This window comes from Syzygium oleosum, unplaced genomic scaffold (assembly GCF_021117445.2).
Source record: "Syzygium oleosum isolate NSW1041296 unplaced genomic scaffold, Sole_v2.1 Sole_v2.12, whole genome shotgun sequence".
Taxonomy (NCBI): domain Eukaryota; kingdom Viridiplantae; phylum Streptophyta; class Magnoliopsida; order Myrtales; family Myrtaceae; genus Syzygium; species Syzygium oleosum.
In genome coordinates this window covers 6,742,764-6,756,373 of record NW_026607496.1, presented here as the reverse complement: position 1 = coordinate 6,756,373, position 13,610 = coordinate 6,742,764, and the positions used below count along the sequence as shown (strand labels likewise).

The 13,610-nt window shown below is 38.4% G+C and overlaps 2 protein-coding genes across 5 annotated transcripts in view; one reads left to right on the top strand and one right to left on the bottom strand.

The window, feature by feature from the left end:
- Nucleotides 1–7,993: 7,993 nt before the first annotated feature.
- Nucleotides 7,994–11,154, top strand: LOC115672287 (mitochondrial import inner membrane translocase subunit Tim9-like). The gene is made up of 2 exons (XM_030594061.2): nucleotides 7,994–8,180; nucleotides 10,587–11,154. The coding sequence occupies exons 1-2, from the start codon at nucleotides 8,086–8,088 to the stop codon at nucleotides 10,777–10,779; spliced, it is 288 nt and encodes a 95-aa protein (XP_030449921.1). The 5' UTR covers nucleotides 7,994–8,085; the 3' UTR covers nucleotides 10,780–11,154.
- Nucleotides 11,155–12,713: 1,559 nt separating this feature from the next.
- Nucleotides 12,714–13,610, bottom strand: part of LOC115672286 (E3 ubiquitin-protein ligase PRT6) — a 32,669-nt gene continuing 31,772 nt past the window's right edge. For all 4 annotated transcript variants that reach the window (XM_056316513.1, XM_030594060.2, XM_056316515.1 and 1 more), the window contains one exon: nucleotides 12,714–12,942. The gene's annotated coding sequence lies outside the window, so the exon portion shown is untranslated. The remainder of the gene's footprint in view (nucleotides 12,943–13,610) is intronic.

Genomic DNA, 13,610 nt, shown 5'->3' with positions numbered 1-13,610 from the left:
TAACGGCCAGATTTGATCGAGTGCGATTCTAGCGAAATCTCTAATTTAAAATGATAACCGGGAGTGATCAGTTCTCGGGCGAGATTTTACTATAAGCACACTGACAAATTACGCGTTTTATAAAACCCAAAAATGGGCCGAAATTCGGGATGTCACAATGCTTCTATACACCTTCTGATCAACCTATTTACCATTCTCATCCTTGTCCAATTTGAACGAATGAGACATTGGAGTGTGTGTTCTTGCTGTTCTATAATCCAAACTTCTTCATAATCTTTCTTGCATACTTTTCTTGGTAAATGAAAGTACCATCCTTGGTCTATTTTCCTTGTAGTCCAAGAAAGAAGTTCAGTTCTCCCATCATGCTCATCTCGAACTCATTCTACATGCACTTTGAAAATTCCTTACAAAGTACTTCATTAGAGGATCCAAATATAATATCATCCACATAAATTTGAACAATTAAAAAATCTTTACCTTTTATTTTAATAAACAGGGTTGTATCAACCTTACCTTTCATGAAGTCATTCTGCAGAAGAAAATTACTTAACTTCTCGTACCAAGCACGGGGTGCTTGTTTCAAACCATAAAGTGCCTTTTTAAGCTTGTAAACATGGTTAGACTTTCTTGGTTCTTCAAAACCAAGAGATTGTTTTACATATACTTCTTCTTTGATGTAGCCATTCAGGAATGCACTTTTCACGTCCATCTGAAATATTTTAAGGTTATGGAAATAAGTATGAGCTAAAAGTAGCCTTATGGCTTCTAACCTGGCAACCGGTGCATAGGTTTAATCATAATCTATACCTTCTTCTTGTGAGTAGCCTTTTGCTACAAGCCTTGCTTTATTCCTTGTGACTTTTCCCTTGTCATTCAGCTTGTTTCTGAATACCCATCTTCTTCTAATTATTGGATGATTTTGGGGTCTTGGCACAAGTTCCCATACTTCATTGAATCTGAACTGATGAAGTTCTTCCTGCATTACTTATATCTAGCTTTCATCTGAAAGTGCTTTATCAACCCCTTTTGGTTCTATCTTAGATATCAATGCCAAGGAACTAATATTTTCCTTGTGTTTGGATCGAAATCCTTTGGATGACTAGATTTATATTTCTAGTTTCTATTGAATCTTTCCTTCTGAGTACCATTAGATTCTGGTTGATTCTGAGGGATCGATGGATCTTCCTTTCTTTCTTCAACAAATTTAATATTCTTTGGAGAGTCTTGTTGAGTTTCAGGCATTTCATTATGGGATGATTCAGATTCATCCTTTTGAGTCTAAACATTCTCATCAAATCTCACGCTCATTGTTTCTTTCACGGTTTGAGAGTTTTTGTTGAAAACTCTGTATGCCTTGCTTGTTGTGGAGTATCCAAGGAAAAATTTTACATCTGCTTTCTCATCAAACTTTCAAGAGCAATCATTTAGATTTTTAAGTATAAAACACTTACAACCAAACACATGAAAATATGAAATGCTGGGTTTTCTACCTTTGTTGAGCTCATAGGGGGTTTTATCAAGAATGGGCCTTATAAAAACTCTATTGATAACATAATAAGCTGTATAAACTGCTTCTGCCCAAAAATGATAAGGAATATTGCTTTCAATTAAAAGAGTTCTTGCTATTTCTTGCAAAAAACGAATTTTCCTTTCCACATCACCATTCTGTTCTGGTGTATAAGGAGAAGAAAAATTATTTTGAAAGCCAGATTCCTCACAAAATTTGAAAAACTTTGATTTTCAAATTCTCCCCTATGATTAGTTTTGATGCTGGAAATGGTATAACCCTTTTCATTTTGAACTCTTTTTGCAAATTTTGAGAAGTATGAAAGAGCCTCATTTTTGTGTCCAAGAAAGAATACCCAAGTGAATCTAGTAAAATCATCCACAATAACTAAACAATACTTTCGGCCATCAATGCTTTGAGTTTTGGTTGGTCCAAACAGATCCATATGTAGAAGCTGCAGAGCACGATTAGTAAAAACATGATGTATAGATTTAAAAGAGCTTCTGACTTGTTTCCCTAAGGTGCAGGCTGTACATAAGTCAGTTTTCTTGTACTTCAAATCTGGCAGACCTCGAACAAGTTTTTTGTTTGAGATCTTTGAAATTTGTTTCATGCTGATGTGCCCCAATCTTCTATGCCATAGTTCTTCATCTTCCTTGATAGAATCAGAAGCGTTGAGTAGAATCAGAATTTACATCCAGAAGATAGATATTACCATGTCTTCATCCTGTAAAGGTTTGAGAGTAGTCTTTGCTAGAATCGGAACAAATGTTCTCTTGAAAGCTTATTTTGAAACCAGTATCGCATAATTGGCTTATGCTGATAAGATTGTAATTGAGACCTTTTACCAATGAAACATCATTGATAGTAAGTCCTTCAATCTCAATGGTTCCTTTTCCAACAATTTTTCCTTTGTTATTTCCTCCAAAGGAAATACTCCCACCATTCAGACTTTGAAATTTAATAAACTTGCTTGGATCTCCTGTCATATGTCTTGAACAGCCACTGTCCAAGTACCATTTTCTTTTTCTCTTGCTGGTAACCTGTAAAAATCACATATACTCAAGCTTTCTTTGGTACCAGATTTGTTTGGGTCCTTAAGAATTAGTGGTATAGGCTGTTTTTACAAAGTTTCTCCAAATTGGTCTTCAGACCTTAGGACATTCATTCTCAAAGTGTTATGGATCTCCACATTTTAAACACTTGATTGCACTTCGGCCAACAGGTTTTACAAAATTCCTTTGAAAGTGATTTTTGTAAGCTTGTTTAGGAGGTCTTTGCCTTAATCTCTCCTTGACTTTTGGAAAATCAATTAAATGATCACTTTCCTTAACAAAACCGAGACCTGATTTGTTAAAGTAAGGAATTTGCATAGAAAAAATATGTTCCAGCGTTTTTGAACCATTTGAAAATTTGGAAGTAATATCAAAAAACTTCCCCTTTAAAGCAGAATTTTTTCAGCAAGTAAATCTCGATTTTCCTTGATTTGATGAAGTTCTTTTTGCAGAAAATCGATTTTGTTCTTTTGAAAAATATCCCGTTGCCTCAATACTGAATTTTCCTTTTTCAGTTCGGAGATTCTCTTAAGAGTAGCCTTAAATTCAGAATATAATTCATCAATACAATTTGACACTTCAATCGAAATTTCAGAATACTTTACCTCGATTTCAACCATAGTATCAGAATCCGAGTCTGAGTTTGAGTTTGAGTCTGATTTGGCCATCAAACAGAAGTTTGAGACGTCTTCATCACTTTCTTCACATTCTGTATCACTCTAGGTTTCTGTTTTCAAAGCTTTCTTTGCCTTTTCATATTTGCTCTTCTTTTTCTTCAGGAGTGGACAGTTTTGGTTTGATGTGTCCACGCTTCTTGCAATGGAAGCATATTACTTCCTTTGATTTTTCTGTCTCATCAGGGATCTTCTTTTTCCCAAATGGCTTCTTGTTTTTGAAGTTTCTTCCTTTCTTTTTCATTATTCTGTACTTCTTTATGAAAAGAGCCAGTTCTTCATCATCAAGATCCTCTTCTTCTGAATTTGCATCATCAGAATCAATATTAGATTTTAAAACAATTAACTTATTACCTCTGGATTTATTCTCCTCATTTAGTTGTTCAGTTTCATATGACTGAAGAGTTCTAATTAGTTCATTCACTAATAAAGGCATGATCCTTTGAGTCTCTCGAAGTGAGGTTTTTATGTTGTCCCACTCCTTTGATAGTCCTCTTATAAGCTTGTTTACTTTCATTACATCTAAGACTGGTTATCCTTGATATGCAAGACCGTTTACTATATCAATAAATCTGTCATACATATCAGCAACTGATTCTCCTAACTTCATTCTGAATGATTCATATTGCTCAAGCAATAGGTTGATCTGGGTTTCCTTTGCTCGATATGTTCCTTAATATGTGGTGTAGAGGGTGTCCCAGATGTCCTTTGCCGATTCACAAGAAGTAATTTTCTTATATTAATAGGTGCTAAAGCACAATAAAAACAATAAATTGCTTTTGAATCTAAAGCTTCTCTTTTTGTCATCTCAGTTTGAGATAATGGAGGATCTGCTAGTTTGCTTTCATCTATCTTCTCTTTTGAGGCATATGCAGATGTAGAAGGTTTTGGATTGACTCCTCTGATGACAACATCCTACTACATGTGATCAATTCATTTAATGAAAGCCTTCATCTTATTTTTCCAGACGTTGTATACCTTGCCATCAAAATATTGTGGTCTGGAATTGCTTTGTCCTTCAATGAGACCTGGAGCACTCATGCTAGCCATAAAAATCGTTAGCTCAGAAGTAAAACACTTTAATAGACGAGCAACCTACTCTGATACTAATTGACGTAGCTAGTAGGGATCACCTAGAGGGGGTGAATAGGTGATTTTAGATGACTTTGATCAAATTTTATGACGGAAATAATTGATCACTAGTAAAGTTTGCATAATGTTTAGATTTTGAGCATTTTATATAGACAATGTGCTAGTGTGCAGGATAAACAATAGAATAAGAGTTTAGGGATAGAAAAATTGCACACAAGAAGTTATAGTAGTTCGTCTTAGATCAAGCCTACGTTTACTCTCATACGCTGATAGCCTACCGGCTGAATTTCACTATGTTATCAGAAACGATTACAAGTTCTAAGTGATATCACTTCGTGAATGATAAAACTTTCTATCTCACACAATCACTTTTACAAAATGTCCCTCAAGATCTCAGTGTTTGGCTCAGGACAAATAAGTAATAGAATCGGAATATGCTCAGACTTTGGACTTATTAATTCTTGATTTCATTCACTACCTTCTGCTCCTCGTTAATCTTCTTTTATACTCATCCACTTTCAAACTAGCCGTCGGACAATCTTCGGAAGATCATATTCCAATCTTCACCTTGGATAGATTTGTATAAAATTGATTGAGTATCTGTTGGTTGACAAAAATTGAATCCCGCTGAATCTGGTCACCCATACAACCAGAATCTTGGTTTCTATAAGTAAAGCTTTATCCGTTGTGAGATATACACACACACTTGCCTTAATGTTTGATTGTCAATCAATTATATCCGTTTAAGATTGAGTCAATTAAAACTTTTCTTATGTGAAATCCACACCAAATCACTAGCTATTTTGTTCGTTTTGAATAATTTATGGTTCTTACTTCCCATTCAGACCTTAAGTCAGTGTGGGTCTTTAATAAGATCAGAACCTTTCAGAAATAGAGTCTGAAATTCTTCATCTGCTTAATATAACGTTTAAGTGACTTTTTCAGTAAAGTCTGAACTTCTTATTCTTAAAGCTGTAAAGTCTGAAATTTTCTTTCTGGTCCTCGTAAAGTTTGAACATCCATAAAGTTTAGTTCTCTCGAAATAGCCATTTTCAGAATTTATCTACCTGGATCAAAATACTTCAGAGCACGTGTCAGACTTAATATGGATAGTTTTGTCAACTTCAAAATCTATTAAGAAGTTTCCTCAACAGTCTTGTCGGATGGTTCATGGTCCTTCGAACATAAAAAACCTTAAGATTGTGATATATATAAAGAGTGAGGTAATAATCACCAAGATTTGCGAAAAAGGATGGCCATCGTCATGTTCATTGACTTACCAAACCTAACAAATGTGATCTGATGTTTTCCAGCCTCTCAAGATCAACTTTCTCGTTCATCCTAGTCCAAAGAATCACTCCACTAGAGCCATTATCATATAAGAAGGCATGGGTTTGTGCATGTATTCCCTCAATTGGTGTAAGATCCATCTGATTTAAAAATGAATAGATCTTTTTTTTTGTCAAAAAAAATGAATAGATCTAAACACCACATCTTATAAGCGAATTTTTTTCCCCTTCTTTTCCATTTTGACCAACATTATTATTATTAAGAGACTTAGTTGAAAATTTAAAAAAAATTGAGGGACTCCCTTTGTTTTGGCTAGCTATCGAGGCACGCTCTCACTTAACTTACAAACTAGAGATAAATTCACTATAAATTCTAGGGATATGTTCGCTAGAAGTCATAAAACTTGTCACAAAAGTACAATTGAGTCATAAAACTTACAAAAAGTGTAATTGAGTCCTAAAATTTGTCAAATTTGTTCAATCAAATCCTAAAGTTAACACCGTCAATTTGTCTGATGGAAAATGCTGACGTGGCATTTTAAAATGAATTTCTCTCTCCTATGTGGCGTTTATTATTATTATTTTATTCAAATATTATATAAATTGAATTAAAAAACTAAAAAAAATCTAAAAATTACTTTAAAAAACAAAACTAAAAAAAAAAAACTAGGGCTAAGTTAGGAGTTGCAGCCGCCGCCCATCGCTAGAGGGGGGCCGGTGGAGGTCGCCGAAGGGGCCGGTTGAGGTTGCCGACCCCCGGCGAGGGTGGCCGGCCCTCGCTAACTCCAGGTGAGTCCTCTCCAACCCCAGGCAAGGGCGCCCAAATCTGGCCGACACCGGCCCTCACCCGGGCCAAGCGAGGGTTGCCGGCCCTCGCCCGGGGCTAGCAAGGCTCGCCGACCTCAGGCAAAGGCCAGGCGTCGCCCAGATCTAGGTGCCCTCAACCCAAATCTTGGCGGGCGATGGTCGCCGGCCCCAGGCAAGGGCCAACGTCACCCAGATCTGGGCGCCCTCACCCGGGGCTAGCGTGGGGCCGGCAAGGGCTGGCCACCCTCAACCAGGGCCGATGACCTTAGCCGGCCCCTCCGACGACCTCCACCAGCCCCCCTCCGTTGAATCTGCTTCTCTCTTCTTCTTTTTTCCAGTTTTGTTTTGTTTTTTTTTTTAAATTTAGCCTTTTAATTTAATTTATAAGATTTGAATAAAACATATATATATAAATGCCATGTAGGAGAGAGAAATTCATTTTAAAATGCCATGTCAGCATTTTTCGTTAGACAAATTAACGGTGTTAACTTTAAGACATGATTGAATCAATTTGACAAGTTTTAGGACTCGATTGCACTTTTTGTAAGTTTTAGGACTTCTAATGAAAATATCCCTAAATTCTAATAGTTATCGCAAAAGTACAATTGAATCCTTAAACTTTATAAAATTACAATCAAATCCTAAAACCCGTCAAATTGATACAATCGAATCCTTCCATTAATACCGATTCATTTAACTAAAAATACTGACGTGATATTTTTTTAAGGGAAAAAACCACCAAAAACCCCGAACTTTGTCATCTGTGACACATTTATCCCGAACTTTTTTTTGTGACACCAAAAATCCCGAACTTTGCTTTTTGTGACACATTTACCCCAATGTATCTAGTCCATGGGCATTTTCGTCTTTTTGCTTTTTCTTTTTTTTTTTTTTTTTTTTCCTTTCCGTGAGGGGGCCTCGCCGGATCCGGCGAGGGGGCCCTCGCCGGCGTCAGCGAGGCGGCCCTCGCCGGATCCGGCGAGGCGGCCTCGCCGGCGTCGGGCGAGGAACCTCGCTGAGTCGGGTGAGGTCGACCTCGCCGAGTCGGGCTAGGGCCGCCCTCGCTCGCCCAGCGAGGGCGACCCTCGCCGGCGTCGGGCGACCCTCGCCGGCGTCGGGCGACCCTCGCCCGGCGTCGGGCGAGGTCCGCCCTCTCTGGGCGAGCGAGGCGGCCTCGCCGATCTGGCGAGGTCGACCCTCGCCGCGTCGGCGCGGGTCGCCCTCGCTGAGCTCGGCGAGGGCCGCCCTCGCCCGAGCGAGGGCCGCCCTCGCTCGGCCGCGGCGGGCGCCCTCACCCGACGCCGGCAAGGCCCCCCTCGCCGGAAAGGAAAAAAAATGAAAAAGCAAAAAAGACGAAAATGCCCATGAACTAAATACATTGGGGTAAATGTGTCACAAAAAGCAAAGTTCGGGGTTTTTTGTCACAAAAAAAAGTTTGGGGTAAATGTGTCACAAATGGCAAAGTTTGGGATTTTTGGTGGTTTTTTCCCTTTTTTTTAATTAGAGGAGAAGGCTTACGGCGGATCCACACTCTCAAAGGCACGTGCGATGCCCGTGCAATGCCTCCTTTCTCTCCTCATTTCAGGGTTTAAGGGGAAAGAAAGAGCTCTCATGGCGTCGTTACTGCGGCCCGCCCTTAAACCCTAGTCGCAGTCGAAGCGATGGACAAGACCATCCTCGGAGAGCTGGATTCCCTCCCCGAAGAAGACAAGCTCCGGCTGAGCGCCTTCGTCGACCGTCTCCAAGCGCGCGACAGGTGAGCCCCTCGCGGGTCCCCGAGCTCTAGGGACCCGAATGTCGTCTCCGACTTTTGTTTTGCAGAAGACGCATTCGTGATGCGTGGGCGCGCGGTGATTTGAAATTGCTGCAACTGGGTTTTCGCGCTGCGTTGTTTTCGTTTGGTAGTTTTCTTTTTTTGATGATCTCTGATGTCTGATGTGGGTGGATTGATGATGGGTTTCTAGTCCGTTTTCGATGATGAGACAGACGTGTTGATCGGGTCGAAGAATTTCGGGTAAAGGAAGGCTGGCTGTAGATGTAACAAGTCTTGTTATGCCAGAGCCTTTGATTCTTCATTGCTAGAAATTTTTCCTCCTAAAGTTTCCATTTTCCAATTCGCTGTTTGTATTCCGCTGGAAAGTAATAGCGTCAGTCTTCAAATCGAATATGTGCATATGCAGTGATTGTTAATCCTGTTCCATTCTGATTTTTGCGTTTACATTTGTTTGCGTTAACATTGGATCAGTCTTCTTCTTCTTCTTCTTCTTCTTCTTCTTCTACATTTTCTTTTGGAAGGTTTCATGATCTATGATTCTGGTATGTGTCAATGGGTAAGTTTCTAGTCTGCTGCCGCCAATTTCAGGTAAAGGAACACTGGCTCAAAATGTAAATGTAACGAGTCTTGTTATGCAGAATATTTTCTTTGTTCGTGGCCACAAATTTTCTCCCAAACTTCCAATTTCTTATTATTTTTTCTGCCACAAGAAAGTTCACGCGATGCGTCTTCTTTCACTGGTCTTAAAATTAAGGAGGAGTGACTCTGGCCTTTTCCCGCTGGTTTGTCTGCATATGTTACTTCAAAAGATGTAACCCGAAACAAGAAATTTTCTAACCATTTTATCTGGGGAAGGGGCCTTCTCTTATTGTTGAGCAAAATCCGTGGAGTTGGTCATACCCAAACTGGAAATTCCTCTCCACTTCTCCTATTTTATGCCTTGTTCTATTCTTTTCTTGTTTGAGAGTGGCAATCTGAATTAGTCTGTTAAGTTTCTCTCTCTTGCCATGCATGCTGTCAGTTTGGAGTATAATACATGGTGTATGTGAGACCTCTTAACCGACTTTGTCCTTCACATGGCATTGGCATCTTCTGGCAACGTCTGATTAAACCATCACATTCCACCTATCTTATGTCTGGAGATGACTCACTGAGCATCAATTGCTTTGATGTCTAGTTTCGGTAAAAAGTTTGTGCATGGAGAGGCAAAATTCTTTTTGTTTTGTTAAGACTAAGAAGTTTATTCAGTAAAGAATAATTACAATCCTGTGTGGATAAAAGAAATAGTACAAATAAAAGAAATCAAGACTCAAACATATGTAGAGGTTTTTCTGTCTAAGACATAATGATGCAGCCTTCAACTGATCTCTTTATCATGCTTATCAGCATAGATGGTTCCGTGGGCCAGGTTGTTCTCCCTCGAATTTCTTTCGTGGCTTTCATCCAAATTTTCTGTGTAATGTTCGATTGTGTAGCTCATTATAAATTCCGGTCAAATCTGACCCTCTGTTTTCATTTCCAGTAAGAAGAAACATTTTGTGGCATTACCAGGAGCATTCCATCTTTCAATTAAAAAAAGTTCCGGATGTCATAGATAGAAAATGGATAATAATGTCATCCACAGATGGCTCTCTTCTTGCAAGGGAAGCATGGCTCGACATGGTAATATTACAAAGTTTAGTTTGAATTTTCCTAGAACTTGCTGTGCATTTGAGAGAACTGGCTTGATGGGGCTTTGACCTTCAAAATTCGCTGACATGAGAAACAATTAGGTTTATCTCCGCATGAATCATCATGAGAACTAAGAAGATTTCACACCAAACTCGTGTCCTGTTGATATTCCATCGTCGCCTTCGTTCAGTTTAACAATTAATTCACTGGTGATAACTTTTCTGAGAACAATACCCAACTCCCGGTCATTGAAGTCTCTTGTGAACTTGGCAACACCAGGACATTATCTTACTCTAATTGATCCCATAATGGTCCAAGGATTATCAATTTGATCTTTGACCTCTCTTTTCTGCGTCCAATTCTTTTTCTACTGAATAACGGAAGATGAGATTTTATCTTCTGATGGAACAGCCTGATTCTTTTGACCCTTTCTTTTTCTTTTTCTGCCCATCCTTATTTATCTTAATCTTCAGAAGTTAGCCTGTTCTTTCTCATCAATTATGACATCAATCTAACCAGTATTCATGTTTCACTTTCGCAGACCCCAGTAAACCTCCAGTCATCTCTTCACTCCACTGTGATTCTATGAATCTTACTAATTCATTCAAACTTAAATTGCATATGCACGCCTTGTTTATACTTTAATTTACGTGAGTGAGGGTTATGCCATATGTGAGAATCTGATTTCTTTCTCCTGCTTCGGATATCTTATTGCAGTCTAAGGTTGTATAATTCTTTGGTGGAGAGATGCTTTATCGATTGTATCGATTCTTTCTATCGCAAGTCTCTTGGCAAGCAAGAGGAGAGATGCGTGCTTCACTGTGCTGAAAAATTCCTGAAGGTATCAGCATATGTTGGAATTAGACTGGCGGAGCTCAACCAAGCAGAACAGCAATCAAATCCAAGATGACCCTCACTTGCTGATAGGAACAATGGTGTTGTCATTGGTTTTTTTTTTCCCCTCCTGAGAAGATCCCCAATGAATGAGATGGCAGTGTCGTGTTGGGAGTTTGATGTAGCGACAGATATTCTTGCATAAGAGTGTAAAAGAATCGAGGAACACAATAATCTTTACCATCCAATATCTTGCTCGTTACTTCAACCGAGTGTAGCCACTACCGTGATTTTAGATGGAAATTCTTACTGTAAAATGAGCGATAAGAGAGTAGCTTGAAAGGGTCATGTTTTCATGACCCGCCTTAACAGGTTGATCTTTTAAGCAATAGCATTCCTGCTATACTTCTTTCTGGACGCATTTTAGTGATGTTTCTGTTCGTTTCTTGAATACTTTGATGCTCGTATGCATAGGTGGTTGTTACTTTTGAGCATGAGCATCGAGTTCAGTGTTTTGCGAACATAAACAAAGGGACTGCATTTTTCGTTAGGAACTTCCATTTATTAAAATCCATCTACCAGAAACGTGAGATTCCAGGATTCACTTGTCATCTACACGACTCAGAATAAAACAATAGTCACGTATTAAATTATACAGAGTGAAGAAACAAATTGAGGATAAACAAAGAAGAGAGTCAAAATTGTTTTCATGATGCACCTCCAGCACTTTCCCACCTCTCTCTCGTCTACTAGTTAAAGATTCAATTGAACTCCACAAGATGCCAACCGATCTATGTTAGTATCTAATGTTTACTTGCCAGTGCAAAAGCACTTGATAAGAAGAAATTAGATTCTCCTGGAGTTCTTGTTTTTATGATACTATGGGGGCATAAATCAACCGTTCATTGCATATGAGAACCAAAATTTAATGAGATTTACGGCAAAGATAAATTTAGCTAAGCTTCCGCTATAGTCAACACGCCCCAAACGATGTGACAATAAAACTAAGCCCATTTATTGAAAAAGAAATTTGTTGGGAAAGTGACAGGTGATTCCTAAATTTTGACCCAATGTATCATTTAGTCCCTAAACTTTAGCTCAATATACAATGATATCCCCAAACTTTAGTTGTACAATGTAGTTCAAGAAATTTTGGTATATATTTAATTTAGTCCATAAGATTACATGAAAACTTCCAATGTAGTTCTTTCATTAATTAAAATTTAGAGACACATTGAACATTTTCATATAGTTTAAAAACTAATTATACATAAGCCAAAAGTTTAAGAATCACATTAAACAAATTAAAAGTTTAAAGATGACATTGCACATTGAAATAAAGCTCAAAGATCACATTGAACAAATTAAAAGTTTGAAAAGACATTACACATTGGACAAAAAAGTTCATTAACCATTTGTGTCATTGTCCCAATTTTGTTAGAAAAAGAGGGAGTCACGTCATTGCATCAAAAAGAAACTTTGATAGTTTCTTCTAAACAAAGCGTCGGCTTTGAAACAACCCCATAAGATGGTCGATTCAACTTTCAGAGTCATTTACCACTAAATTACTTTGCAAAGTTCACAGATCCAGTCGAATTAACTTGATGCTCCCTGTCATTGTTCACCGCAAGAAAAATGTCACCCATGTTTTGGAAACTAGAACCCCCATTGATCACCCTGCCTTGGCTTTTCATAATACAAACATCTCAACCAAAAGAATGGTGACAAATAATTTGCATCAAAAGGTCGATGCCTTCAGAAGCAACCAGGCGCCACCAAAGTCCTTCATAGGGAAGAGCTTACAGCAGAACCAATCAGCTTCATCAGCGGGGCAGCTCTCTAAAAGCTGTGGCTAGATTTTATATGCAGCCAGAGTGGTTACCACATATCATGACAATAACCTAATTGATTGCATACTATGTGATTGTCAGAAACACGAGCTGAACAATGAGACTTCTCCACAATTTCGGCGTGAAAGAGTGAATATAAGAATAAAAAGCACAAAAGCAATTGGCAAGAGAGATCAAGAGCCTAAATACTACTGCAAGAGCATGAGCCAGCAATCTTGTAGTCATGTCAAGATCATACAAATTAAGATCCTGGAGTTTACACCCTACTCAGAAGACTGATAAAAACGCATGTACAGAGGAGAGAGAATGTACAGTAGAAGTATGAGCCAGCGACACAAGATAAATTAGGTGCAAACAAACTCCAATGGATGGTGGAAGAGCAAAATTACCTGTCACAATAAGTTCAACAAGATGAGATAACGGTTATAAATAACAGCTATAAATAACAAAGTGAGCAAAAACAGTGTAACTAGATAGATCACTGCTTCATAAAAAGCCGCACTTCCCACCAATTTCATAAAATGGGCATTGATATTAATGGGATGTTCATTTCAACAAAGGATAGTAGAAAAGAAGAAACAAAGGAAGAGATCTGTCAGGATATTGCTTGATGAAGTAGTAGATGTAACGCTATAATTAATGACCAAACAATGAATACTGGAGATGAAAAAATAGCTAAGGGCGAATGACGCATGTTTGGGGAGGCCATGACTGTTGGCTTTGACTTTATACTCCTAGCTATCGTTTATTTAGTCAAATGAGAAAATTGGAACGATATAAAAGGACTTGAAATAAGCAATAATTAATTGAACGGTATATCATCCACTCACAGGCTGACGCCTTGGAATTGGAATGAGATGTTTTTCAGGTTAAAGTGCGGAAGAAATTGATAACAGCAAGCAAACTCATAAAAATTTACTCAAAAACTCTCCAAGAAATAGAAAATAAAAAGAGAGAGAGAGGCCATAATTTTAATTTAGTTGTTGTAACTCATAATTAATCGTGAATCTAAGCAATTATCATTTTTGTTTAAGTCGTGCCCACCTTTTCTCGTGAA